This window comes from Schistocerca nitens, chromosome 1 (genome assembly GCF_023898315.1).
Source record: "Schistocerca nitens isolate TAMUIC-IGC-003100 chromosome 1, iqSchNite1.1, whole genome shotgun sequence".
NCBI lineage: Eukaryota > Metazoa > Arthropoda > Insecta > Orthoptera > Acrididae > Schistocerca > Schistocerca nitens.
In genome coordinates, this window is record NC_064614.1 from 131,017,647 (window position 1) to 131,045,201 (window position 27,555).

Below are 27,555 nucleotides of genomic sequence, written 5' to 3' on the forward strand. Positions count from 1 at the left end.
CATCCACGTGTGCAGCGCATAAAGGGGATCAATTCTGTCTTGCAGGACGTAAATTCACCGCCTGATTTCAGGTGGCACGCATCGTGGAAAGCCGAGCTGACGGCTACCCGGCGGGTCGCTATGTAGTGGGTGCTTGGGGCTGGCGCGACCGCACCGTGGTCGACGTGGCGAACGCAGACAAAGACTTCCTGCTGCCGATCCTGGTGCCGGACCTCGGCGGTCTGCCGCTGTCGCTGTCGCTGGGGGTGCTGGGCATGCCGGGAGCCACCGCCTACTTCGGACTGCTCGACATCTGCGACCCCAAACCGGGGGAGGTGGTGGTCGTCAGCGGCGCGGCGGGTGCCGTTGGCTCCATAGCGGGACAGATAGCACGCATCAAGGGCTGCAGGGTCATCGGCATAGCAGGGTCTGACGTTAAGGTAACCACATTACACACAGATGTCCACTCCACCCCCCCCCCCTTTTATCACGGTATAACTGTACATGTATGTGGGTGTACTTTATCACTTATCACGGGATTATTATATATTTTAGGTTTTATAATTATTTTTTATGATTTTGGTTGGGGTGGCTAGCATGAGACCTTTAATTAACTTATTCCGCGATAACACTCGTACGGACATCGGCTGCCCCTAAGTACGTACTATACAATATTTTTTAAACACAAGGTGCGACTCACCGCCTTCCAATAAATAGTTTGCGTGAGCGCTGCTATTTAGAAAAGAAAATATGCCTGTTCTTACGCAAACTGTAATTATTAATATGGGTCTCAGGGGCTACTGGTTATTTATGTACCAAATGTCGCAAAGATTAACTGAGATATTGCGGACCTTATTGGGGTAATGATTTTCAATATTTCTTGTTCATTATTTACAAGGCAAAACTGGAGAGAATCTCGTCTGCCGTTAGGCGGCTAAAATGAAACAAACTGAAATGATTCAGTGCCGTGGATTTTAGTAAATGAAATTTATTACTACGCTATTTAACTTTGAAATTAATGAAAGATCAAAACTGAGAAGTCTCTTGCATTTACATTTAATATTATCACATGAAATTTTAATTGCATAGTGCAGTCAGCGTAATGGCCGACTAAATCCTGCTAGGGGAGATGAGCTCCCTGCACTACGAAGTTCTGTAAAAACTTGGTTAATGAGAATTAATGGTTGCGATCATGCGAGGTGACAACTAAGTCAATAATACACACTTTACAATAACAATTATAAGTATAATTTACTAAATTATAACCAAACTTAGGTTAAATATCATCCAGCGCAACAATGGCGGCCTACCTCTTGACGAAACAAAAATAGGGGAGCTCGTTCAATCACAGCATTGTCTCTGATCTTCCTCGCCTATGTTACACAGAGATTATACCAAAAAACTGTATTTTGTTAATTACATCGACATTTGTGTTTTGATAATAATAAATTACGTTCTTTACTATTTGTTATACATAGTGCAGAGGTACTTAGTCATTAGATAATTTATGTTTCACACATCTCACAGCAAAAATTTCTTTTCCCTTTCTCTAAATGTCCATTTATGTGACATACCGTCACACTTTCCCCTACTTTACTCTCTTACTACAGAAAATAATGACTGTAGTTTGAAAAGTGAACATAAATGGTTAGGATTTACCATGACTTACTGGCATCGAATGAAATTACAAGTTTACTGTCATCAGTCACTGTTTATCTATCTCCAAGACGCGTTTCAAAGGTTTAAACCTCCATCATCAGGTGGATTTACATTTGTTAGTATGTAATACGTGTGTGTTGTGTTACGATTTTTGGAGAAACTTGGAAATTTGGAAATTTGTAGTAAGGATTATAGGACCAAACTGCTGGGGTCACCGGTCTATAGGCTTACACAGTAATTAAGCTAACTGAACCTAACTTACGCTAAGTACAACACACAACAATGCCCGAGGGATGACTCGAACCTCCGACGGGTGGAGCGGTGCGAACCGTGACAAAACGCTCTGCCGTGCAGCTACCCCGCGCGGCTGGAGAAACTTGTGCACTGTGTAGAGGATAACCAAAACGCATTTCAGTACATGTTTTTGGTTTGTTTCTTTTGCAAAAACCCAATGATACATACATCAGAAAAATAAAATAAGTAAAACAGAATTCACCCAGTGGTCAGAGGTTCCTTTCAACGTCGTAACATATCGCACTTATACTGTCATATTTTGTAAACAAAGATGCCGTCTATAAACTATTAGGTGCAAGGATCATATAGCAAAGGAGAAACGTTATACAAAATACAAAGAATATTCATCATAACATTATTACGGAGTAAGTCTTATAGGATTCGGGAGATCTTTGATTTGAGGTGTTGAATAAATACTTCAGGAGCCGGCCGGAGTGGCCGTGCGGTTCTAGGCGCTACAGTCTCTAACCGCGAGACCGCTACGGTCGCAGGTTCGAAACCTGCCTCGGGCATGGATGAGTGTGATGTCCTTAGGTTGGTTAGGTTTAAGTAGTTCTAAGTTCTAGGGCACTGATGACCTCAGAAGTTGAGTCCCATAGTGCTCAGAGCCATTTGAACCAAATACTTAAGGTGGTATTCAACGCACGTATTCAACACCTCAAAACGAAGATCTGCACAATCCTTTAAAACTTATTCCATAATGGCGTTGTTATGATGTTTATTCTTTGTATTTTGTAACAATGTTTTTCTTTTGCTATATATCCTTGCACTTCACAGTTTCCAGACGCCATTCTTGTTTACAAAATAATAGAGTATAGATGTGATGTGTTACGATAATGAAAGGAACCTGTGTCCACCGGAGGTATTCTACTTTACTTGTTTTACTTTTTCTGATTTATAAACCATTGATTTTTTGTAAAGAGAAAAACACCAAAAACATGTACTGAAATAGCGTTTCATTTCTCCACTATACAGTGTCACAAGTTTCTCCAAAAATCGTAACACAACACACACACATATGCCATACTAGCAAATGTAAATCCACCTGATGATGGAGATTTAAACATTTGAAACGGGTCGTGGAGTTAAATAAACAGTGACTGGTATTAGTTAACTTGATCTTTCATGCAATGTCTATTGTGATAAGAGAGAAGTGCAAAGATAAAGAGGGTGTAGGGCATACTTCTTAAATCTACGATGTTTGGAAATTGTCGCCAGACTGTTGTATGGTGTTCTGTTTCCTTTCCATGGCAACCACAGGGAACATTTATAAAGAGATATTTTGCCTGTTGTAACTTTGTCTATTTTCTTCCCTACCGTTGCTGCATTCATTGCTAAGTTTATTTACAATCACCGGCTCCCCTATCACAAATTGCGAATCATTTCCCCTCGTTTCCACATTAATGTCTACGTCAGTATTTCGCAATCTGTCTGTCTGGAGGGTAGGTCTTGTGCAACTAACTAATCTCCTTTTCCTTGTTCCACTCGCGAATGACGCTTGAGAGAGATTACTATCGGTAAGCCCCTGTAGTGGCTCTAAGTTCTCGAATTTTCTCATCGTGGTCGTTTCGCGGGATACGTGTGGGACGAAGTAATATACTGTGCGACTCTTCCCGGAAAGTACTCTCTCAAAATTCCAATAGCAAACCTCTCCCTGATGCACAACGCGTATCTTGCAACAGCTGCCGCTGGAGTTTGTTGAGCACCTCTGTAATGCTCCCACGCCGACAAAATGAGACCGTGACGAAAAGAACCGCTCTTCGTTGGTCCTTCTCTATCTCTGTCTTCATTCCTACCTGATAAGGGTCTCAGATTGAGGAACGAAACTCATGAGTCGTTCGAAGGAGCCCCTTGAGAGCCACTTCTTTCATTGATGAGCTACAGTTCATTCGTATTCTTACTATGAAACTCAGTCTGTAATCTTCTTTTCCTGCTATTTATCGTATGAGGTCATTTCACTTAACGTCGCTCTGAATAGTTACTCCTATTAACTGGAACAAGTCGTCTCGTACCTTTAGATAATTTGCATCCATTGTTACACTACCGGACATTAAAATTGCTACACCAGGAAGAAATGCAGATGATAAACGGGTATTCATTGGACAAATATATTACACTAGAACTGACATGTGATTATATTTTCATGCAATGTAGGTGCATAGATCCTGAGAAATCAGTACCCAAAACGCAGGCCGTGGTGGCCGAGCGGTTCTCGGTGTTACGATCTGGAACCGCGCGACCGCTACGGTCGCAGGTTCGAATCCTGCCTCGATCATTGGTGTGTGTGATGTCCTTAGGTTACTTAGGTTTAAGTAGTTCTAAGTTCCAGGGGACTGATGACATCAGAAGTTAAGTCCCATACTGCTCAGAACCATTTCAACCAAGTACCCAGAACAACCACCTCTCGCCGTGTTAACGGCCTTGATACGCCTGGGCATTGAGTCAAACAGAGCTTGCATGGCGTGTACAGGTACAGCTGCCCATACAGTTTCAACACGATACCACAGTTCATCAAGAATTCTGACTGGCGTATTGTGACGAGCCAGTTGCTCGGCCACCATTGACCAGACGTTTTTAATTGATGAGAGATCTGGAGAATGTGCTGGCCAGGGCAGCAGTTGAACATTTTCTGTATCCAGAAATGCCCGTACAGGACTTGCAACATACGGTCATCCATTGTTGTTGTTGTTGTGGTCTTCAGTCCTGAGACTGGTTTGATGCGGCTCTCCATGCTACTCTATCCTGTGCGAGCTGCTTCATCTCCCAGTAACTACCGCAACCTACATCCTTCTGAATCTGCTTAGCGTATTCATCTCTTGGTCTCCCTCTACGATTTTTACCCTCCACGTTGCCCTCCAATACTAAATTGGTGATCCCTTGATGCCTCAGAACATGTCCTACCAACCGATCCCTTCTTCTAGTCAAGTTGTGGCACAAAATTCTCTTCTCCCCAATCCCATTCAATACCTCCCCATTAGTTATGTGATCTACCCATCTAATCTTCAGCATTCTTCTGTAGCACCACATTTCGAAAGTTTCTATTCTCTTCTTGTCCAATCTATTTATCATCCATACATGGCTACACTCCATACAAATACTTTTAGAAACGACTTCCTCACCTTTAAATCTATACTTGATGTTAACAAATTTCTCTTCTACAGAAACGCTTTCCTTGCAATTCCATTATCCTTCTCAAATGTAGGGTTTCGCAGGGACGGGTCGTAACACATCTGAAATGTAACGTCCACTGTTCAAAGTGCCGTCAATGCGAACAAGAAGTGACCGAGACGAGTAATCAATGACACCCCACACCATCGCGCCAGGTGATACGCCATTATGGCGATGACGAATACACACTTCTAATGTGCGTTCACCGCAGTGTCACCAAACACGGATGCGACCATCATGATGCTGTAAACAGAACCTGGATTCATCCGAAAAAATGACGTTTTGCCATTCGTGCACCCTGGTTCGTCGTTGAGTATACCGCAGCCATGGTCTCCGAGCTGATATTCCGTGCTACTGCAAACGTCGTCGAACTGATCGTGCAGATGGTTGTTGTCTTGCAAACGTCCCCATCTGTTGACTCAGGGATCGAAACGTGGCTGTACGATCCGTTAGAGCCATGCGGATAAGATGCCTGTCATCTCGACTGCTACTAATACGAGGCCGTTGGGATCCAGAACAGCGTTCCGTATTACCCTCCTGAACCCACTGATTCCATATTCTGCTAACAGTCATTGGATCTCGACCAACGCGAGCAGCAATGTCGTGATACGATAAACCGCAATCGCGATAGGCTACAGTCCGACCTTTATCAAAGTCGGAAACGTGATGGTACGCATTTCTCCTCCTTACACGAGGCATCACAACAACGTTTCACCAGGCAACGCCGGTCAACTGCTGTTTGTGTATGAGAAATTGATTTTAAGCTTTCTTCATATTAGCATGTTGTAGGTGTCGCCACCGGCGCCAACCTTATATGAATGCTCTGAAAAGCTAATCATTTGCATACCACAGCATTTTCTTTCTGTCGGTTAAATTTCACGTCTGTAGCACGTCATCTTCGTGGTGTAGCAATTTTAATGGCCTGTAGTGTATTTGTGGTATTATAGTTCATTGGTTGGTACTGTTACTGATTCGGTAGCCAGCAAGCGACATGGTCTTGGAGCAGCCTCTGTGATTAATATCTCTTCCAGTCTGTCCATCATTAAGACATCTAAAATTTCATAAGCCGACGTATGTTTGGCTTAAGAGTAGGTATCTGCGCCCCACAACGCTAGAACAGAACTTCGATCTTGTCTAAAGCCAAATTTTTTTCAGGAAGTCACATTGACACCGAAGAAAGAAGGTCCTTGACAGATGGCACTATAAATCACAAACGTGTAGCTATGGAAAGATTCTGGTGGGACGTTTTATTACCTAGTCAAAAGCCGAACTATCTGTAGTTACGCAATACACGAAACAACAAATTTTGAACAATCATAGGGAGGACCTTGAGATCACGGAGAAGAGGGACACTGGTAAATTGGAAAGTGGTCCTATACCATGCTACGAAAAGCCGGTTCTGTAACGTGAATTATTCAGTAAGAAAGTAAAGTTACGGTTGCAAACGGAACCCAGTCTTTAGAAAGATTAGAATACCGTCATAACCTTTGTCCCTCTGGAAAAAGCGTACGACAGAGCAAATTCGTATAACACGACCGAAATACGGAGGAAAATAGAGGTAATGTGTAGGCTAAGGATTGAAATAACCTTCTGCAAAAAAAAAAAAAAAAAAAAAAAAAAAAAAAAAAAAAAAAAAAAAAGTTCAAATGGCTCTGAGCACTATGGGACTGTCGTCATCAGTCCCCTAGAACGCAGAACTACTTAAACCTAACTAACCTAAGGACATTACACACATCCATGCCCGAGGCAGGATTCGAACCTGCGACCGTAGCAGTCGCGCGGTTTCGGACTGAGCGCCTAGAACCGCTAGACCACCGCGGCCGGCTAAATTTCTGCAATACAGAATGTGTGCAGAGGTCAAGAAGAAAGAATAAGAATCGAAAAGCAAGAACGAAGTGATTGGGTTAAAGAAATGGTGTAAGAAAGAAGAGAACGGATGTCCATGCCTGGGGAATAAGGGGTAGCCGCCCCTCACCGCCACCCCACTCTCAAGGAAAGGAAAAATGCAATACTGGTAGACGTTTTTATTTTAAAAAGATGTTTGAGAAACCTGTATTATGGACGTGTTTAACAGGGTCAGAACTGGACCTTTTTAATATCTACATGCGTGTCGCCATTCGTCTTCTCCAGGTCTTACCACCCTCTTACCTCCCCCCTTCCCCCCTGCTCCTGCTCCCTACAAATTATCGCATTATCGCATAGGCGTTCTTACAGGGATGTAGTCTTTCGCCCTGCTGTTCACTCTTATACATCGAAGGAGCAATGACCGGTGCAAAAGAAAGATTAAAGTGTGGCATTGAAATTCAAAATAAAATGATACCACTGGTAACACTCCCCGATGACTCTCTTCAGTGAAAGTGAAGAAGAATTACACGACCAGTTGATTGGAATGAACAACGTAATGTGTAAAGAGTATAAACTGTAAGAAAACCGAAGAAAGATGAAGGAAAGTGGATTAAGCGGAATGAGGCTAGCGACGAACCTAACATCAAAATTGAGGAGCAAGGAATAGAGCTATAATGGGACGAGAATAATATAACACGGACGAAACAAGGAAGAGATGAAAAGAAGACTGGCAAATGCTAAAGGGGCATTCACGGCCAAAGGAAGGGTACTAGTACCAAACGCAGGATGTAGTTTGAGACAAAAGTTTCTGTAAAATGTACGTCTGGAGCACAGCATTGCGTCGTAGTGAATCATTGACTGGGGAGAACTGGAACAGCGGACAACCGACGCGTTTCAGGTGTGATGTCATGGACACATGAGTCCTATTCTTTATATAGCTTTATTATTTGTAAAAGACTCAGTTTAACACTGTATGGTATGCAGATTCCAGACACATAAGCTGCAACCAATACCCATCATTTGGTGAAAACACAAATTCTCTTAGTGTGCTCGCTCTACGCCATCTTCGTCAACATATTCTATGTATCATAAGAACAAGTTAAGAGAAGGTAGCGTACGGCGGCAAATAGACATTCGTTTTTCCCTCACTCAGTATGCAAATAGAGTAGGGAATGAAATCTACACTCCTGGAAATTGAAATAAGAACACCGTGAATTCATTGTCCCAGGAAGGGGAAACTTTATTGACACATTCCTGGGGTCAGATACATCACATGATCACACTGACAGAACCACAGGCACATAGACACAGGCAACAGAGCATGCACAATGTCGGCACTAGTACAGTGTATATCCACCTTTCACAGCAATGCATGCTGCTATTCTCCCATGGAGACGATCGTAGAGATGCTGGATGTAGTCCTGTGGAACGGCTTGCCATGCCATTTCCACCTGGCGCCTCAGTTGGACCAGCGTTCGTGCTGGACGTGCAGACCGCGTGAGACGACGCTTCATCCACTCCCAAACATGCTCAATGGGGCACAGATCCGGAGATCTTGCTGGCCAGGGTAGTTGACTTACACCTTCTAGAGCACGTTGGGTGGCACGGGATACATGCGGACGTGCATTGTCCTGTTGGAACAGCAAGTTCCCTTGCCGGTCTAGGAATGGTAGAACGATGGGTTCGATGACGGTTTGGATGTACCGTGCACTATTCAGTGTCCCCTCGACGATCACCAGTGGTGTACGGCCAGTGTAGGAGATCGCTCCCCACACCATGATACCGGGTGTTGGCCCTGTGTGCCTCGGTCGTATGCAGTCCTGATTGTGGCGCTCACCTGCACGGCGCCAAACACGCATACGACCATCATTGGCACCAAGGCAGACACGACTCTCATCGCTGAAGACGACACGTCTCCATTCGTCCCTCCATTCACGCCTGTCGCGACACCACTGGAGGCGGGCTGCACGATGTTGGGGCGTGAGCGGAAGACGGCCTAACGGTGTGCGGGACCGTAGCGCAGCTTCATGGAGACGGTTGCGAATGGTCCTCGCCGATACCCCAGGAGCAACAGTGTCCCTAATTTGCTGGGAAGTGGCGGTGCGGTCCCCTACGGCACTGCGTAGGATCCTACGGTCTTGGCGTGCATCCGTGCGTCGCTGCGATCCGGTCCCAGGTCGACGGGCACGTGCACCTTCCGCCGACCACTGGCGACAACATCGATGTACTGTGGAGACCTCACGCCCCACGTGTTGAGCAATTCGGCGGTACGTCCACCCGGCCTCCCGCATGCCCACTATACGCCCTCGCTCAAAGTCCGTCAACTGCACATACGGTTCACGTTCACGCTGTCGCGGCATGCTACCAGTGTTAAAGACTGCGATGGAGCTCCGTATGCCACGGCAAACTGGCTGACACTGACGGCGGCGGTGCACAAATGCTGCGCAGCTAGCGCCATTCGACGGCCAACACCGCGGTTCCTGGTGTGTCCGCTGTGCCGCGCGTGTGATCATTGCTTGTACAGCCCTCACGCAGTGTCCGGAGCAAGTATGGTGGGTCTGACACACCGGTGTCAATGTGTTCTTTTTTCCATTTCCAGGAGTGTAGATTAGGAACAGCAGAGTGCCTATAACATTTCCTTCGAGAACGCTGGATATCACTTCTATTTTAATCGATGAATTTCCATCGATTACTACGTACTGTGACCTTTATGAGAATAAGTCGCTGACCCATTGGCGCAACCGAAGCGATACTCCATAGTCAAGCAATGTGATAAGAAATCTCTTGTGAGGAACGGTCTCAAATGTCTTCTGGAAATCTAGAAATATGCAATCTATTTCGTATCGACTATCGATAGCACCCACTACTTCGTGCGAATGAAGGGCATCAGAGCATAGAGCACTGGGTGACACGACTGAACAGTCAATTTTGTACGCAATTTCTACACGCTGTGTGCCTGATTAATTTGGTTTCTCTCTAGTACAAACGAATAAACCAATAGCCAACCCCCGAAGGAAGAAACAGGCACGCTTCTTTAAAAGAATCGAACTTCTATTTATACAACAGCTCCATACGCCTGATTACCATGATGTAGAGTCTGTGTCATTTGTGCTCCGTTTCATGAAAGGCTGTTTCCTCACGCATCTCAATGTTACGATTGACGTATCTCCCAAACTACGAGGGCTATTCGGAAAGTAAGTTCATATCGGTACCGAAATGGAAACCACTGCGAAATTGAAAAGTGTTTTATTTGCCACTTTTAGCTACACCTTCCAGCCACTTGTCTACATAGCTACGCTCCGACTTAGACGTTTGTCATAGCGTTGTACCAACTTTCCAATACAGTTGTCGTAGAAGGCAGCCGCCTGTGCTTTCCGCCAACTCTCTACGTTAGAGTACAGTTTATTGTCTGTGCAAAAACTTCGTCTTCATTTCTAGCAGTTCATGTGAATAGAAATAAAACTGAATGGGACCCAACTGCGGGGCATGTGGTGGGTGATCAAACATTTTCCAACGAAAACGCTGCAGGAGCATCTTCATTGTCCCTGCAGAGTGCAGCAGACAATCGTCATAATGAACGAAAGCCACGACAGTTATGTTCTGCGGACTGCATGACGTCAAGCGAAATCTCTCTCCAGGCCTTCATACTTGGTGGTAGACACTATCTTCTAGGCGTCTTTATGAGCTCGTCGTATGCGCAGAACTGACAATAACGATGTGGCGCGATCTACGGTCGTAATAGAGATACTGCCCAACATAAATGTGCAAAGTTTCATCCGATTTTCACAGCGGTTTCAATTTCATGAACAATCGGAACTTACTTTCAGAGTACACCTCGTATATATGGCACAATTATAAAATTTTGCAGGTACGTTCAGCGGAACATGTGGATACTGTCTGCAAAATGCGTTTTGAAAAGAGTTTGGTAGTAAAGATGTAATAAATTAAAACGTCATGCCCAATACTGAAAGTTTGCTGCATGAACAGTGAAACAGTGGTGAGGGAAAAACTTTTATGTATTCATCATTTTGTGGGAAATATCAGCAAGAAAAAGTATCGTTGGATATGGCTAAGTGGTCTGATTGTCAAATACTAGATGAATGTAATCTGGATAATTTGTGCACTCTGAGTTCCAAATGCACCCAATTCCCACAATTATACTACTGAGAACAGTTAATAAATGCAATTTAGAGCAGATGGCTCCTATTTTACAGTTCGAATTACTTTGAGGGGAGCACATCATTCAGTTAATGATTCCAGATACTTAGACAGCAAGGTCACGAGGAGGATTTCTCCAATTGACCTGTTGTTAATAATTCTCTGGGGTTTTATCAGTTGCTTGAATAAAACGGTAGGTTTGGTTTGGACTGTTTGTTCAATGCAAGAAAAATCTCTTCGTGTACTTTTGCCGTAGGCGTTACATTTTATCTTCATCACAATAACAGTGAAATGAAACTTCCTTCTGTATAACACAAATAACCAACAATTGTCCACGGCCGATAATCTACTATAGTCCGATTTACTAACGATGGCGGTTCGCGCAGGTCGATCACGGACAGGGACTGCATTGTTGCCAGTTCCAAATACGGTTGCAGTAAGGGCATACTCGTGTCTTGCGCTTGATATGAAAAACGTGTATCAAGTAAATTATGTTTCTCGCTTGCGTGTGAAAAATGTGTCGCTTATCACCACCATTACTGACGACAACTTGCCATAAATGGAATACAAATTCACTAAATAATTCGCTACGAACACGTTTAAGGTTCGCTTTGGCTAAGACATTCAGAACAGAGCACTCAGAACACTACTGAACGCTCATTGCCTGTTGGAGAATGCGTGACTCAGATGCACAGAGCAAGCCGAAACTCGACGCCATCATTCGTGACTCCAACTATAGTTCCAAGCTGCAGACATGCAAGCGCCGTTCGTTCCTCACGCATCGTTACGTACTAGTACATGCTGACTCGTCAATGCACCCAAAATTACAGATACACATGTTCTGCAGATACTCTACCAAGAAGTGTGAAAACATAAACGATGACATTAATTTTTTTTTCATAAAACGTAGAAACTTTTGGATTATCTCAAAATACGTTTTGTGTTAAGACGTACATTTATTCTTTGTGTTCAGATTCGTCTTAAATCAGGTGTTAAGTGCCTGGATGACTATTCTTCTCAGATCTATTGCATTTAAGTTATCTGATGACATAAAAAATACATAAACTTGAAATAAGAATGGCCATGAAAAAACGAAAATTATGTAGAAATTACGGGATGCCCTGCAAAAGACGAAGGACACGTAAGTTCACAGAAAACGATACTAGAGAATTCGCTTTAAAAATCAGGCATCGGTATGTTTAATACCGGTGGCAGAGTATCAGCCTAGTATCGTTGTACACGGACTAAAGACGTGTACTCAGCTTCTAAATTTAATACTTGTCTCATTGTGTTACTTTAATATAAAGTTGTACCTTTTAATGAATAGATTATGACAGTATTTTAAACTTATTGTAATCGGTATATTCGTCACGAGAGAATCTGCATCTCTATTGATGTTTCAAATAGTTACCATTTATTTTTCAGCCTCACTTGCACATTTTTTAAAATTACGTGATATGTTTCGATGACGGTGAACCATCTCCAGGTGTAAGAAGTCAATCAGTAGCTGGTTTTGTCTAGCCCATCGGAGTCTTGTGTGTCATACCACAGTACTGACACAGCAGTCTGTTGCACATTTTGTTTTAATTAAAAGAAACGTTTCGATCACTCTGAATGATCTTCAGATCTTGTCTTTCAGACAACATGGGTTGTTCAGGCGGAGCTTGTCTAGTGATTAAGACAAAACGAGTTGTTGAGGCAACTACTTATATTTGAAGATGATCAAGAGTGATCGAAACATGTCATTTAAGAAAAACATGTTAAACTGAGACTCAACAGCAAATGAGAGTTATTTGAAAACAATTTATTTGTTGTCCCTTACAGTTGCAATTGAAGGAGAAACAGCCCTTGGTCACTATTTTTAACCAATTAACCTGGTTTCAACAATGCTAGGAGTGTCCTCTTCAGGATTTAAGACAAAGAATGGACTATATTCTATAACATGGTCACAGAATAATGACAAAACGTATGATAGGGCATATGTTCGGAATCATCTTAAAAGACTGACAGTACTTATATGTCATTTATAAAGTAATAAATATGCCAAAAGGGCATTAGTCAGAAAGATATTTAAGATAAAGGAAACTGTGATGGGGAGCCACTAAGGGCACTCGTTACTTGCTTGGTGCAGGTTGCAAAACGGAGTCATGATTCTCTGACCATGTTATGAAATATAGACCATTCTTTGTTTTAAAGTCTGAAGAAGACACTCCTAGCAGAGTTGAAACCAGGTTAATTTGTAAAAAATAGTGACCGAGGGCTGTTTCTCTTTCAATTGTAACTATTTACGGTCTCTGAACGTGCAGCCATGTACAAAATTTTGTTTTTTCCCTTCAAGGTGTTCGGTAGTCAACATGCAACTGAGATTAGCCCTTTAGTAATGCAGATTTTTTCTCTGTGGACAGGTTAAGTGGGTGAAGGAGGACCTAGGGTTCGACCAAGCCTTCAACTACAAGACTGTGAACTTGGACAAGGCGCTGAAGGAGGTTGCCCCAGATGGCGTCGACGTCTACTTCGACAACGTGGGAGGGGAGCAGAGCAGTGCGGTGATCGCCAACATGAGGCACCGCGGCCGCATTGCTGTCTGCGGCTGCATCTCCGTCTACAATGAGAGCCAGGTAGCCGTGGCACCTGTCATACAGATGCACGTCGTGTCCAGGGAGCTCAGGATGGAGGGCTTCGTGGTGGCCCGCTGGTCCGGCCGCTGGGACGAGGCGTTCAGAGAGCTGGGCCCGTGGATCAGGGAGGGCAGGCTCAAGTACAGGGAGACCGTCACCGATGGCTTCGTCAACACGCCGCAGGCCTTCATCGGCATGCTCAGGGGAGAGAACCTGGGCAAAGCCGTCGTCAAAGTTTGATAATTTGAAACCCACTTCTGGACTGAGAGAAACAGCGCGAAGGCTATCAAAAATTAACTACACTTTCCATTCTCTAATGTATAATGGAGATCTAAAAGGTTCTGTTTGAACGCCCTACAGTCCACAGTCAATATGCCAATAAGGAAAATCGCCTTGAGCATTGAGGCAATACATCTCACTGACGTACCAGGTTGAAGATATCAGCATGGTGAAACACTGTGTGTGCGTGTGAAGAAGTCCGTAACAGCTGCACATCATCGTTCGACATTTATTGTCGATCCTTCAACGCCATGTTTAAGGGCAGGTGCTCGAGTATCACCCATGTGAGTTGGCAACCTCGACCAGCACAGAGCTTGGTGCACCATTCCACAAAGGTGGTTTTCCTCCCCTACACACATTCTTCGTTCTCCGATGAATGGCTACAGATGTTTTCACTTTCGGTAGTCAAGAAAAAATTAACAGCACATTCATTGTATTTGGACGCATTTTGTAATAAAGTTATGTTTCCACATTTACTGGACGTACTTAGGAAAGAAACTAACGCCACAAAAACCCCTTTCCTGCATGTCGATGCTTATATGCCTGCATTGAAATCGCGTTACGTTGTGTATTCGCTGCAGCAACGCCCTCAAACGGAAAATTTTTGATCGTCTCTTATATTTACAGGTGAATAGTAGTTCGGTATGTCCGTTATGTTTCTACCTGCCCTCCTTCCTTTTCAGTGCACTCGGTGCAACACTCTACAAACTTGCCTATTCATGCCGAGAAGAAGGTTCACCACTAATAGCAAAGCCATCTTTGCATCGGTTCCTTACCTACACGTATAAACAAAATCAACGATTTTCCAAAGCACTGTTGAGCACCCCAATTGGAAGTGGGAGAGAGCGACATAGGTTTTGGGTTTCAAGAGAGGGTATTCCAGCGGATAAAAACCCACTTTCCTGATGGTTTCAATGGTGTGGCTATCGTTGTGCAATAGCAACACATTTGTCGACAACATCTCTCGTCGTTTTCTGCGAATTTCTGGCACTCTCTTGTTGTTCAACAATTTACTGTAAGACTCTTTCTTGTGATTGTTTCCTTTGTCGGGTACTCTTCCGGTACAGGTAATTTGCTTCCAAAAATGGTCAACATAACATTTCCCGTCGATGGTGATCAACCAGGTCAACGATGAGTCGCAATCCCCGTTCCATTGTTCGTGTTGGTGTTGCATATCTCAAACACTTATTACTTCGAATTATTCAGTGAGCTTTCTCGATCACATTGCGCAGAAACTCTTTTGTAGCCGCGTTCATCATGAATGATTTGACACGGGGAACCATGACTTATGTCGAAAGAAGAAGCTACCTTAACAACAGTAACTCGCTCACCCGCTGAGACCACCTAGTGAACTTGCCGAATCTTTTGGATTGTGCTGGACACTGATGGGGTTCAGGCTCCAACTTCACACTCGGCCGGTCGTTTCAAAACATCTCTATTCACAAATAAACTCTTTTATGTGGCACGTCCTGTCCCCATACTGAGCTGGAAGTGTGGTGAATTGCAGCCCCTTTCACCTCCTCCAACCAATGGAATCTAATCACCACTCGTTGTTCCTCCTTAAAGCAAACTACTGCCAGAGTGGACACTTTACGTTCTCATCGACAGGATATAACCAAAGTGGTTGGGATCGAATGGCGCGCGGAAGACTGTAATGGTATGAACAGCAAACGTGAATGTGCGGAAGGCAGTCTGAGAAATTTAAAGGTGCATCATTATGATGAAACTGTAGAGAACTTCTGACTCTCTATTATATAAAACTGTTCACAAATGTTTTGTTCCCATTTGCACGGGACGTCTTTGGAGATGAATCGCTGTATGGAATATGATTCTGCAATTAGTAGTTGGAGCGAGCACTACATCCAAAGAGAGAGAATCGTAGGAGTAACGAGAAGCAACAGCTGCCAACCGAGGAAATGTTGCACTCGTTGATTAAGAAGGTTACTGGTCACATGCCGGCCGCGGTGGTCTCGCGGTTCTAGGCGTGCAGTCCGGAACCGCGCGACTGCTACGGTCGCAGGTTCGAATCCTGCCTCGGGCATGGATGTGTGTGATGTCCTTAGGTTAGTTAGGTTTAACTAGTTCTAAGTTCTAGGGGACTGATGACCTAAGATGTTAAGTCCCATAGTGCTCAGAGCCATTTTTGTTGCTGGTCACAACGGAGATTACCTTCAAACAATCTAACGACACGACTTACACATAGTTGTGTTTGGACCACTCTAATAAATTTATAATGAAGTTTTATTGTGATTTGAGTTTTGCTATTAATCAGTAAAATAACTTGATTTTTAGTTTTTTTAAGAATAAATTCATGTCTTGGAGACCGGAAATAACTAGAAAGTAATTTACTGTAAACAACACCTATGCCCTCCCTTCTCTCCTTTTTATTTCTTCTCGTTCTTCACTTTTATTCATAGATTTTCAGTTTTGAATCTATGACTGTCTTTATGCGAAAATTAGTTTTTGCGCCCTCGTAAAGATAAGTTATTTAGATTGTATTAACAGTAGGTTTAGTTCAAATTTCTCATTAAATACGTGCATAAGTGCGTTTTTAAGTGTACGATTGCAGTTATTACTTTACGTTACGTATTAGCCCAGTAAACCCGTAAGGATCATGAGGTCGGCTTGTAGTAGTGTATTTTTCACATTTTGGCACAATAACGTAGAGAATCCCGCTTAGTTGTTCAGTTTTCCTTTAAAATAATTTAATTTGATCGTGTACATTTACTGCTAAGTTCGTATTTTCTTAAAGTAGCATAAATCTTAATTTGTTTGATTTACAACATTTCTCACATGTGGGTTGTTTACGTGGTGTTGCGTACAATGAAGTTACATTCGGTTGTGATTAAGACAGCTCAACGGATACTACAGTTGAGTGAGTGCTATGATCTTGTTGTAAGTGGTAGTACATAACTTTTCACATTATGTCATACATGTGAAGCACTAGCCTGTAGGCCTACTTTTTGTGCTCGTAACTAACGAAATATCGTCAAAAGTGTGTTTAATTATTTAATTCTACTTTTAAGGATGTAATTTGTGCTACAATACATGATAAGTGTGGATGTTACCGTAGGATAGTCAAAGGAGGAATGGTAGGTGTAGACTGTGGGTTGGAATTTCACTGGGGTGACTGCAGGGGGAACTGAATGCTGAGCTCAACGGTCTCCCATGAAACTGCAAGCTTTGCAGAAAAGGCAAGAGAATCGCTGAGAAGGAGGCAAAAATTTATTCCCTTGAGGATGAATTAGGTCACACGAAGTTTGAACTAAACAGGCTGAAGGGGGAAAAAGATCTTGGAACTGTGTAAAGGTAACAAACAATGGGTGCAAGGGAAGCAGCTCTTCAACTTTATCCACATTTAGCCTAATAGTTTACAGTAAATCTGATGTATTACCTGAGGCAGAGGTGGAAGAGTCTCTTCCAGCTTCAGGTCACAGTAGGCTGCAGCAGACTTCTAGGAAAGAAACTCAATGTTAGCTGCTACCGAAAGAGAAGTGAGGCAAAGAGTCTTGCTGCTAGGTAGTAGTCATGGGAGGGGTGTAGACCAGTTGGTACAGGACAAATCAGGGACTGGGTACCAAGTCACTGTGAAGCCAGGTGACAGAGGACATAAGTAATTCGTGTAAAGGTTTTGGTAAGGAGGATCAGGCTCTTGTAGTTGGTGGAGCAGGCAACAGCCTGGCCGAGAACAGTAACTGCTGCTTTAGGGGTGACCTGGATGAAACAGGCGCAGCAACTACAAACACAAATGTGAGTTTTGGGGAGGTTCTGCAGCGTCATGACCAGCCTTGGGTAAACACTGCTGTGAGCTGTGTGAACACTGAGTTAATGAGGCTGCTGCTGTCTGAAACGAAATCTCACGTAAGTGCATCGCCTGTTGTTAAAATTGGGAGATGGGGATATACTTGATATGGCCTACACCTGAATAGGAGAGGGAAAGATAGGTTGGCCAAGCTTCTTGCAGATAATGTATGGGGAGATCACCATCACTCATAGCAAGATCCCTGTAGTTGTTGGTGTCAGAGGGGCATCCTTTTCAGGTTACAATCAGCATTGAGTACCCTGTTTTGGAAGAAGTGAAAATAACAGGAGAGCCCCACAAAATATTTCATAATGCATCTAAAACAGAGGTTAGCGTATTTCATTAGATTATTATAGTATTGAGTAGTAAGGTAGAAGTGAATATTGTCTGTTTGAAAATTTAAAGAGCTCTGAAAAGATGGACATCCTTTGCCTGTCTGACCACCATATAACCAAGGTATTAAATAAGTTATTTGTGAAAGATCACACTATTGCAGCTTACTTATGAAGAAATAAGAGAAGGAGGAATTGTTATATAGGTTAAGATAGAACCTAAGTTGAAAACCATTGAGACAAGTAGATTTTGTAGTGATCAGGACACAGAGGTGTGTGCATGTGAATTAATGCTGAAATATAGTTAACTTTTAATTATATATGTATATAGATCACCACTGGGTTGTTTTGAAATATTTATGACGAACATAAATTCCTTATTGTGCTATTTGTCAGACAGCAGCAAGCAGTTATAGTCTGTGATGAGATCAGTGTAGATTTTTATAGGATTCTTTCAGGAAAAATGTTCTGGAAACATTATTTTTATTTTATAATTTGGTCTCAGTCATTAACTTTCCAATACAGGTGGATGAAGACAGTAGGAATCTAATTGACAATGTTATCTTTGACGAAACATAAAGTGAGAAAACAACTGTTTCCCCAGTAACAAATGCTCTCTCTGATCATGATGCACAGTTAGGCTAAATAACATATCGCCTACAGTATGGATATCCCTCAGTGGAAATCAGTTAGAATGATTAATAACACCAGGACAAATGCTTTTAAGAATAGTTAACAGGAGATGACATGAGATATAACTTATAATGAACCAAATGTTAACAAAAAATTTAATCTTTTGCATGGTTAATTCATATCATTATTTGAAAGTAGATTTCCTGTTAAGCTAGTCAGAAAGTTCATATAACAGTAAGATAAAAAACCTGGATCACAAGAGGGCTTAAAGTATATTGTGAAAGGAAAAGGGAAATGTATATTTTGGCAAGAACAAGCAGGGGTTCTGCAATAGTTGAACACTACAAAAAATACTCGAAGTTACTAACAAATTTTATTAAAAAGCAAAGAACATCCACATAATGTCAGAAATAAGTACTTTCGACAACAGACTTACGGCAATATGAAATGTAGTGGAGCGAGATATAGCAGAGCCAGCCACACAGCAACAAAACAGTACCATTGAACGGAATGGAAGGGCTGTAGTTACTGATGGGTCACACGTACCAAATGCAGTTAATAATCATATCTTAAATATATTAGGAAGTATAGGTACAAACAGTTCAAGAACAAGCTCACAGCAATATATTGTAACTGTGTATGCACCACCAACTTCTCCTTTCGAAATTAAGAAAATTATACATTCTCTCAAAAATACAAGTTCATCTGGTTTCTATGCTGTTTCCAATAGAGCACTGAAAATTTGTTCCTATGTAATAAGCCCAATCTTACTTGAAATATGTAATGCATCACTGACACAAGGCATGTTTCCAGAGAGACTGAAATATGCCGTTGTTAAACCCCTGTTTAAGAAACGTCGTAAAGGGATTTCAATAAATACTGATCTGTTTCGCTATTGACATCATTTCCCAAAATTTTTGAGACGGTGATGTATTCAAGAATAGTATCTCACCTTATCAACAATAGTATCCTTAGCAAATTATAGCTTGGGTATCATAACTGTTGCTCTATTGAGGAAGCCATCTACACGTTCACTCACCAGATTTTACATGTATTAAATAATAGAACAGCACCGGTTGGTATTTTCGGCGATCTTTCTAAGGCATTTGACTGTGTGAATTTTCCTACATAAATTAACATTTCATTGGATTGATGGTATAGCGAGCCGATGGATAATATCATGTCTGATCAAAAAAATGCCGAAAGTTGTTCTTAGTAATTCAAGCAGTATACTCCAGGAATATAATTCTGAATGGGGAGAAATTATATATGGGGCTCCCCAAAGTTCAATCTTGGGCTCACTACTATTCCTCATATATCTGAACGATATTCCATCCAGCCCTTAACTCACGAGGTGATTTTTCTGTTATGTATCCTGTGATGTGTGGTCTCTGGGACTCCCATGTTGAAATTGTGGTTTAAAGAGTAAATCAATGGAAATTTTAATTTAAGTTACACAAAATTTATTTGTACTATTATTTAAATTCTCCTTTTTGATTTTATTGCACTACATAAAGACAGCAGTAAATTACTTTTTATGACACAAAATCTCGCACTTCGCGCGTTTTGCTTAAATTGGTAATCATAAAGGATGTGTTATACAACTGAATGTAAGTTTATGTAATATTATAGTTTCTATCCACATAAGACTAAATTTCAGAGTTTCACATGCACATAGTAATTGCAATAGATAGGTACAAAAAGAAGCTCTGCAGAACAGACATTGAATAATGGAATATACATTTTTCTTTATTAACAATCAGAATACTTTTGATCCAACACTTTCAGTATAATATTGAAACATTGAAGAAATGTGTATTTTGAAAATTTTGCTGTATACTGAAGAAACTGTTGTTTCTTTACACACACTTTTCTTGAAGCACTCAAGGCAAATAGGAATCTTGCACATTTTGCACAGGAACGGAGTTATCCTTCTCTTCTTTGGATCACAAAGCTTACAATTCTTCTTCTTGTCAAGACGGTTTTGCTGCATCCACTCGTACAGCTTCCGTACTAACTCCCAGTACTCTACCAATGTAAGCCCTCAGTTCACGTGTAAGCTGTATGTTTTCAATTCTTCTTTCCGTGTGAGGAGTAACAAGATGCTTTGAACGTTTCTTCATAAAGTTGAGCCGGTTTGCAAGCTCACTATCTTCGTAGATGTTGTGCAATACACATGCATTGACAAAACCAATGTCTACAATTCTCTAAAATATTGCCATGTGCCATCGACGAGTTCTCCTTCCTGAACTGTAGATGGAACACAATTCATAAGGGATGTCTACACCGCCTTTAGTTTCATTGTAATACTGAATAATTTGTGGCTTCTGTTTTTCCTCATTCGTGTCTGGCGCACGATGCACACTGATCAGCAGCACAACAGCTCTATTTTTCTTTGAACATGCGAAAGTCGTGTAATGCTTTTTGTGAACCCATATTGACTGGAGCCTATAGGAAGTCTTCTGTTGGGATGAAATTCCTTCGGTATTTCCTTTTTGGTTTTCTTAAATGTACTAACTAGCGTCAACCACTTTTTTCCATCAATAGGGCAAGTTCCACACAAGTATACCAATTATCAGTCGTCACATTTCTATTCGTTCTTTTGATTGGTGTAAGAAGTCGGATGCATGCTTAGGTGGGGAGTGAATAGTTTTTATCCTCTGCTGTGAGAGTCCTTCATCAGAATTCTCGCCTGTGTAGAGACAACCATTTAGAAAATAATGTGTTTTGAAATCAACTAGCCTCTGAACTTTTATTCCATATCTATAAGGTTTCTTATACATGTAGACCTTGAATCTATAGTTCCCTCTGAAGGGCACTAACACTTCATCGATTGTAGCACACTAAACTATAGTGTAAGATGTCTCTCAATTTTCTACAAATTTTTAAAAATATCAGTATTGCTGCTGCTGGTTCAACTGCTATTCGTTCAGTTCTGTCCTGATGGTCATCAATACGAAGGTAGTAATGGAGTATGTCGAATCCGTTTCGGCTCTTGACACAACGAAAAATGTCGTTTCCTGTTCCGTCTGTGGCCCAAATAGCAGAAATGTCTTCATGGTTACATTTAAATAAAGATGTGTAGATGAGAAGGCCAATGATTGCTTTCAGTTCAGTCATTTCCACATCTGCCATATCTGCAGTATTTGCACTTTTCCACTTAACTCGTTGACGTTCAGGTTTCATGTTTGTGAATAGTAGTATTGTCTCCAATATAAGTCCCATATTTTTTCAGACTCCACTTGATGCCCTAGAGCTCCAGTAGCAGGACGAAGACTAAGCAGCTGCAAGACGAAATTGTGCTACATTGTTCTTGAAAGGATCCCCTGACTACATGAAACCATCCTTGCTGTAGTATTATTTTTTCTGTGTAACTTACAACGTTTTCTCTAAGTCAGAAGAAACTGAAAGATTCCCATCACTATGCTCCTGAAGTCCTTCCTCTGAGACATATTCTTGTTGACCAGCAGAGTTGTGATCACTGGCGATTGCAAAATCATCGTCTACGTCTTCATCTATATCAGTCTTCCTCTATCCACTGACTAACAATTTTGTTGGATTTAGTATCTTTAAAATTGATACGTTTCTGCTAACACGTTTTGTAATGCACTGCAAAATACCTCTACGTAGATCACAAAGCGCGGTCTAGAAAACCCCAACACGTGTCAGCAAATAAACATAGAAGGCAACAATGCAACCGATGGTAAAACATTGTTGGGCTCCAGGTTTAAGGAGGGTAGGGAAGGCAGAGCAGCGTTCCGTTAAAACTAACCTTGAAGAGCGAGTTCGAAAATTCTCGCTCGGTCTGAGAGACCACGCCTCGTGCGTTAAGAGCTAATATACAACAAGCCGAATTAGTTCTTTTTCCCGATGAAACTGGTATTGTAATCAGTCCAAGCATATATACAGAAACAGAAGAAACGCTAAAACAAAGTTCTTAAAAGTATCATTGACCGGTTTTCTGCGAATCGTTCCATCCTCACTTTTAAAAAGACCCAAGATATTCTGTTCTCCTCATCTGAAGATACTACACCAGTGATAAGTATAAATCATGGTGGGAAAATAGTAAATAAGGTGGAAACTTCAAAATTCTTGAGGGTTCACATCTTTAAGAACTTAAACTGAAGAAAAAAACACATTTAGAACTCCTAAGAAAAACATATTTCAGCTACATTTACACTTAGAATCATTGCAAATCTTGGGGAGACACAAATCATTAAGTTGATATGTTTTGCGTATTTTCATTCAGTAATGTCATATGCAATAATGCTCTGGGGTATCTCACCTTTGAAATAGAAAAATCTTCATTACGCAAAAGCATGATGTGAGACTAATATGTGGTACACGCCCGTGATCGTCTTGTAGACATCTGTTTAAGGAGTTGGGCATTCTGACTACGCTTCACACTACATTTATTCCCTCATGAATTGTGTTGTAAATGATCCACTACAGTTCAAGAGGAACAGTGAGACACATAATTACATCACATGAAAGGAAAAGTGACATTAAGGTGGTCTCTAGCACAACTGGGGATGCACAACGCTGAGAAAGTTTCTCCTTGACAATTTCCTCTATTCCGTAGAAGAATATCTATTATTGTAATGCATTTGAGGTGGTGGGTAGGAATTTCTAACTCTATATATATATATACTCCTGGAAATGGAAAAAAGAACACATTGACAGCGGTGTGTCAGACCCACCATACTTGCTCCGGACACTGCGAGAGGGCTGTACAATGATCACACGCACGGCACAGCGGACACACCAGGAACCGCGGTGTTGGCCGTCGAATGGCGCTAGCTGCGCAGCATTTGTGCTCCGCCGCCGTCAGTGTCAGCCAGTTTGCCGTGGCATACGGAGCTCCATCGCAGTCTTTAACACTGGTAGCATGCCGCGACAGCGTGGACGTGAACCGTATGTGCATTTGACGGACTTTGAGCGAGGGCGTATAGTGGACATGCGGGAGGCCGGGTGGACGTACCGCCGAATTGCTCAACACGTGGGGCGTGAGGTCTCCACAGTACATCGATGTTGTCGCCAGTGGTCGGCGGAAGGTGCACGTGCCCGTCGACCTGGGACCGGACCGCAGCGACGCACGGATGCACGCCAAGACCGTAGGATCCTACGCAGTGCCGTAGGGGACCGCACCGCCACTTCCCAGCAAATTAGGGACACTGTTGCTCCTGGGGTATCGGCGAGGACCATTCGCAACCGTCTCCATGAAGCTGGGCTACGGTCCCGCACACCGTTAGGCCGTCTTCCGCTCACGCCCCAACATCGTGCAGCCCGCTTCCAGTGGTGTCGCGACAGGCGTGAATGGAGGGACGAATGGAGACGTGTCGTCTTCAGCGATGAGAGTCGCTTCTGCCTTGGTGCCAATGATGGTCGTATGCGTGTTTGGCGCCGTGCAGGTGAGCGCCACAATCAGGACTGCATACGACCGAGGCACACAGGGCCAACACCCGGCATCATGGTGTGGGGAGCGATCTCCTACACTGGCCGTACACCACTGGTGATCGTCGAGGGGACACTGAATAGTGCACGGTACATCGAAACCGTCATCGAACCCATCGTTCTACCATTCCTAGACCGGCAAGGGAACTTGCTGTTCCAACAGGACAATGCACGTCCGCATGTATCCCGTGCCACCCAACGTGCTCTAGAAGGTGTAAGTCAACTACCCTGGCCAGCAAGATCTCCGGATCTGTCCCCCATTGAGCATGTTTGGGACTGGATGAAGCGTCGTCTCACGCGGTCTGCACGTCCAGCACGAACGCTGGTCCAACTGAGGCGCCAGGTGGAAATGGCATGGTAAGCCGTTCCACAGGACTACATCCAGCATCTCTACGATCGTCTCCATGGGAGAATAGCAGCCTGCATTGCTGCGAAAGGTGGATATACACTGTACTAGTGCCGACATTGTGCATGCTCTGTTGCCTGTGTCTATGTGCCTGTGGTTCTGTCAGTGAGATCATGTGATGTATCTGACCCCAGGAATGTGTCAATAAAGTTTCCCCTTCCCGGGACAATGAATTCACGGTGTTCTTATTTCAATTTCCAGGAGTGTAAGAGTACACAAAAATTAACCTGAAATGTGAACGTAGTGATTTTGAGCGATTTGATTTTATGTTCCGAGATCACTTACCTTCGTTTTGACGTTCGTGCGGCGGTTGAAAAGAGAAACCGTATTACGATCTGCTGCGTTTTAACAATTTCGGAATATGTGGCTTGTTAAAATGCTGATCCGCTACATACCTGGCACTAAATTAAAAAATAAGAAGTGGGTAACTCTTACTACCTGACAAGTGGTTCTTGCGCATGTTGTACGGAAATGTAGAGATTTAAATCGGAGACCATGTCAGTAATGGGTTTGAAGAGTGTTTGTGTAATAAATGTATTTGTTAATGTGTAGGGTGCAGGTGACAAATTTAGGCGATTTAGTTAGATAGTAACATGTTACATGGATCATTTTGGTAGATAAATCGTAACGATGTAGAACGAGTCATCATACAGTAGGTGGACCAGATGAGATACAGACATATGCACCCCTTTAGCAGCGGTATACCGTCTGCTACTAGAATGACGAAGAGGAACCGAGCTCTTGAAAAGAAAGCTCAGGTAATTTCAGTTTCTAAGAGCGGTCGTCGAAATTACGTGTACAGTTATATGCCGATATCTACAGCGTTAATCTGTTGTAATATTACGTAACTTGTTCTGAGTTCAAGCATTATGACGGTTTTGGAGCACTAAAACTTTCTTTATAAGGAAATTTACAAATTAAGCTTGTTCCATTCGTTACGAAGCCCAGAGCGCCGTAGACAAAGGCACACCCACGTTGGTGCCGTGTTGCATACACCCTGCAGGGTATTGAGTTCAGCACTACAACCTCGCTTACTGAACAAACTATGAACTTGAAACTTACTGGCAGATTAAAACTGTGCGCCGGACCGAGACTCGAATTCGGGATCTTTGCCTTTCGCGGGCAAGTGCTCTACCGACTGAGCTACCCAACCACGACTCACGCCCCGTCCTCACAGCTTTACTTCTGCCAGTAACTCGTCTGCTACCTTCCAAACTTTACAGAAGCTCTCCTGCGAACCTATCCTTTCTTTCAGGAGTGCTAGTTCTGCAAGGTTCGCAGGAGAGCTTCTGTAAAGTTTGGAAGGTAGGAGACAGGGTACTGGCAGAAGTAGAGCTGTGAGGACGGGGCGTGAGTCGTGCTTGGGTAGCTCAGTCGGTAGAGCACTTGCCCGCGAAAGGCAAAGGTTCGAGTCTCGGTCCGGCACACAGTTTTAATCTGCCAGGAAGTTTCATATCAGCGCACACTCCGCTGCAGAGTGAAAATCTCATTCTGGAAACATCCCCCAGGCTGTGGATAAGCCATGTCTCCCATATCCTTTCTTTCAGGAGTGCTAGTTCTGCAGGTTCGCAGGAGAGCTTCTGTAAAGTTTGGAAGCTAGGAGACGAGGTACTGGCAGAAGTAGAGCTGTGAGGACGGGGCGTGAGTCGTGCTTGGATAGCTCAGTCGGTAGAGCACTTGCCCGCGAAAGGCAAAGGTTCGAGTCTCGGTCCGGCACACAGTTTTAATCTGCCAGGAAGTTTCATATCAGCGCACACTCCGCTGCAGAGTGAAAATCTCATTCTGGAAACATCCCCCAGGCTGTGGATAAGCCATGTCTCCCATATCCTTTCTTTCAGGAGTGCTAGTTCTGCAGGTTCGCAGGAGAGCTTCTGTAAAGTTTGGAAGCTAGGAGACGAGGTACTGGCAGAAGTAGAGCTGTGAGGACGGGGCGTGAGTCGTGCTTGGATAGCTCAGTCGGTAGAGCACTTGCCCGCGAAAGGCAAAGGTTCGAGTCTCGGTCCGGCACACAGTTTTAATCTGCCAGGAAGTTTCATATCAGCGCACACTCCGCTGCAGAGTGAAAATCTCATTCTGGAAACATCCCCCAGGCTGTGGATAAGCCATGTCTCCCATATCCTTTCTTTCAGGAGTGCTAGTTCTGCAGGTTCGCAGGAGAGCTTCTGTAAAGTTTGGAAGCTAGGAGACGAGGTACTGGCAGAAGTAGAGCTGTGAGGACGGGGCGTGAGTCGTGCTTGGGTAGCTCAGTCGGTAGAGCACTTGCCCGCGAAAGGCAAAGGTTCGAGTCTCGGTCCGGCACACAGTTTTAATCTGCCAGGAAGTTTCATATCAGCGCACACTCCGCTGCAGAGTGAAAATCTCATTCTGGAAACATCCCCCAGGCTGTGGATAAGCCATGTCTCCCATATCCTTTCTTTCAGGAGTGCTAGTTCTGCAGGTTCGCAGGAGAGCTTCTGTAAAGTTTGGAAGCTAGGAGACGAGGTACTGGCAGAAGTAGAGCTGTGAGGACGGGGCGTGAGTCGTGCTTGGATAGCTCAGTCGGTAGAGCACTTGCCCGCGAAAGGCAAAGGTTCGAGTCTCGGTCCGGCACACAGTTTTAATCTGCCAGGAAGTTTCATATCAGCGCACACTCCGCTGCAGAGTGAAAATCTCATTCTGGAAACATCCCCCAGGCTGTGGATAAGCCATGTCTCCCATATCCTTTCTTTCAGGAGTGCTAGTTCTGCAGGTTCGCAGGAGAGCTTCTGTAAAGTTTGGAAGCTAGGAGACGAGGTACTGGCAGAAGTAGAGCTGTGAGGACGGGGCGTGAGTCGTGCTTGGATAGCTCAGTCGGTAGAGCACTTGCCCGCGAAAGGCAAAGGTTCGAGTCTCGGTCCGGCACACAGTTTTAATCTGCCAGGAAGTTTCATATCAGCGCACACTCCGCTG

At 43.3% G+C, this 27,555-nt stretch overlaps 1 protein-coding gene across 1 annotated transcript in view; it reads left to right on the forward strand.

Moving 5' to 3' along the window:
- The window catches only part of LOC126243050 (prostaglandin reductase 1-like), a 29,714-nt gene extending 15,250 nt beyond the window's left edge, over positions 1 to 14,464 (forward strand). The window contains exons 2-3 of the mRNA XM_049948135.1: positions 72 to 419; positions 13,509 to 14,464. Of these exons, the coding sequence (XP_049804092.1) occupies positions 72 to 419; positions 13,509 to 13,961 (801 nt within the window). The 3' untranslated portion in view covers positions 13,962 to 14,464. The remainder of the gene's footprint in view (positions 1 to 71; positions 420 to 13,508) is intronic.
- Positions 14,465 to 27,555: the final 13,091 nt, after the last annotated feature.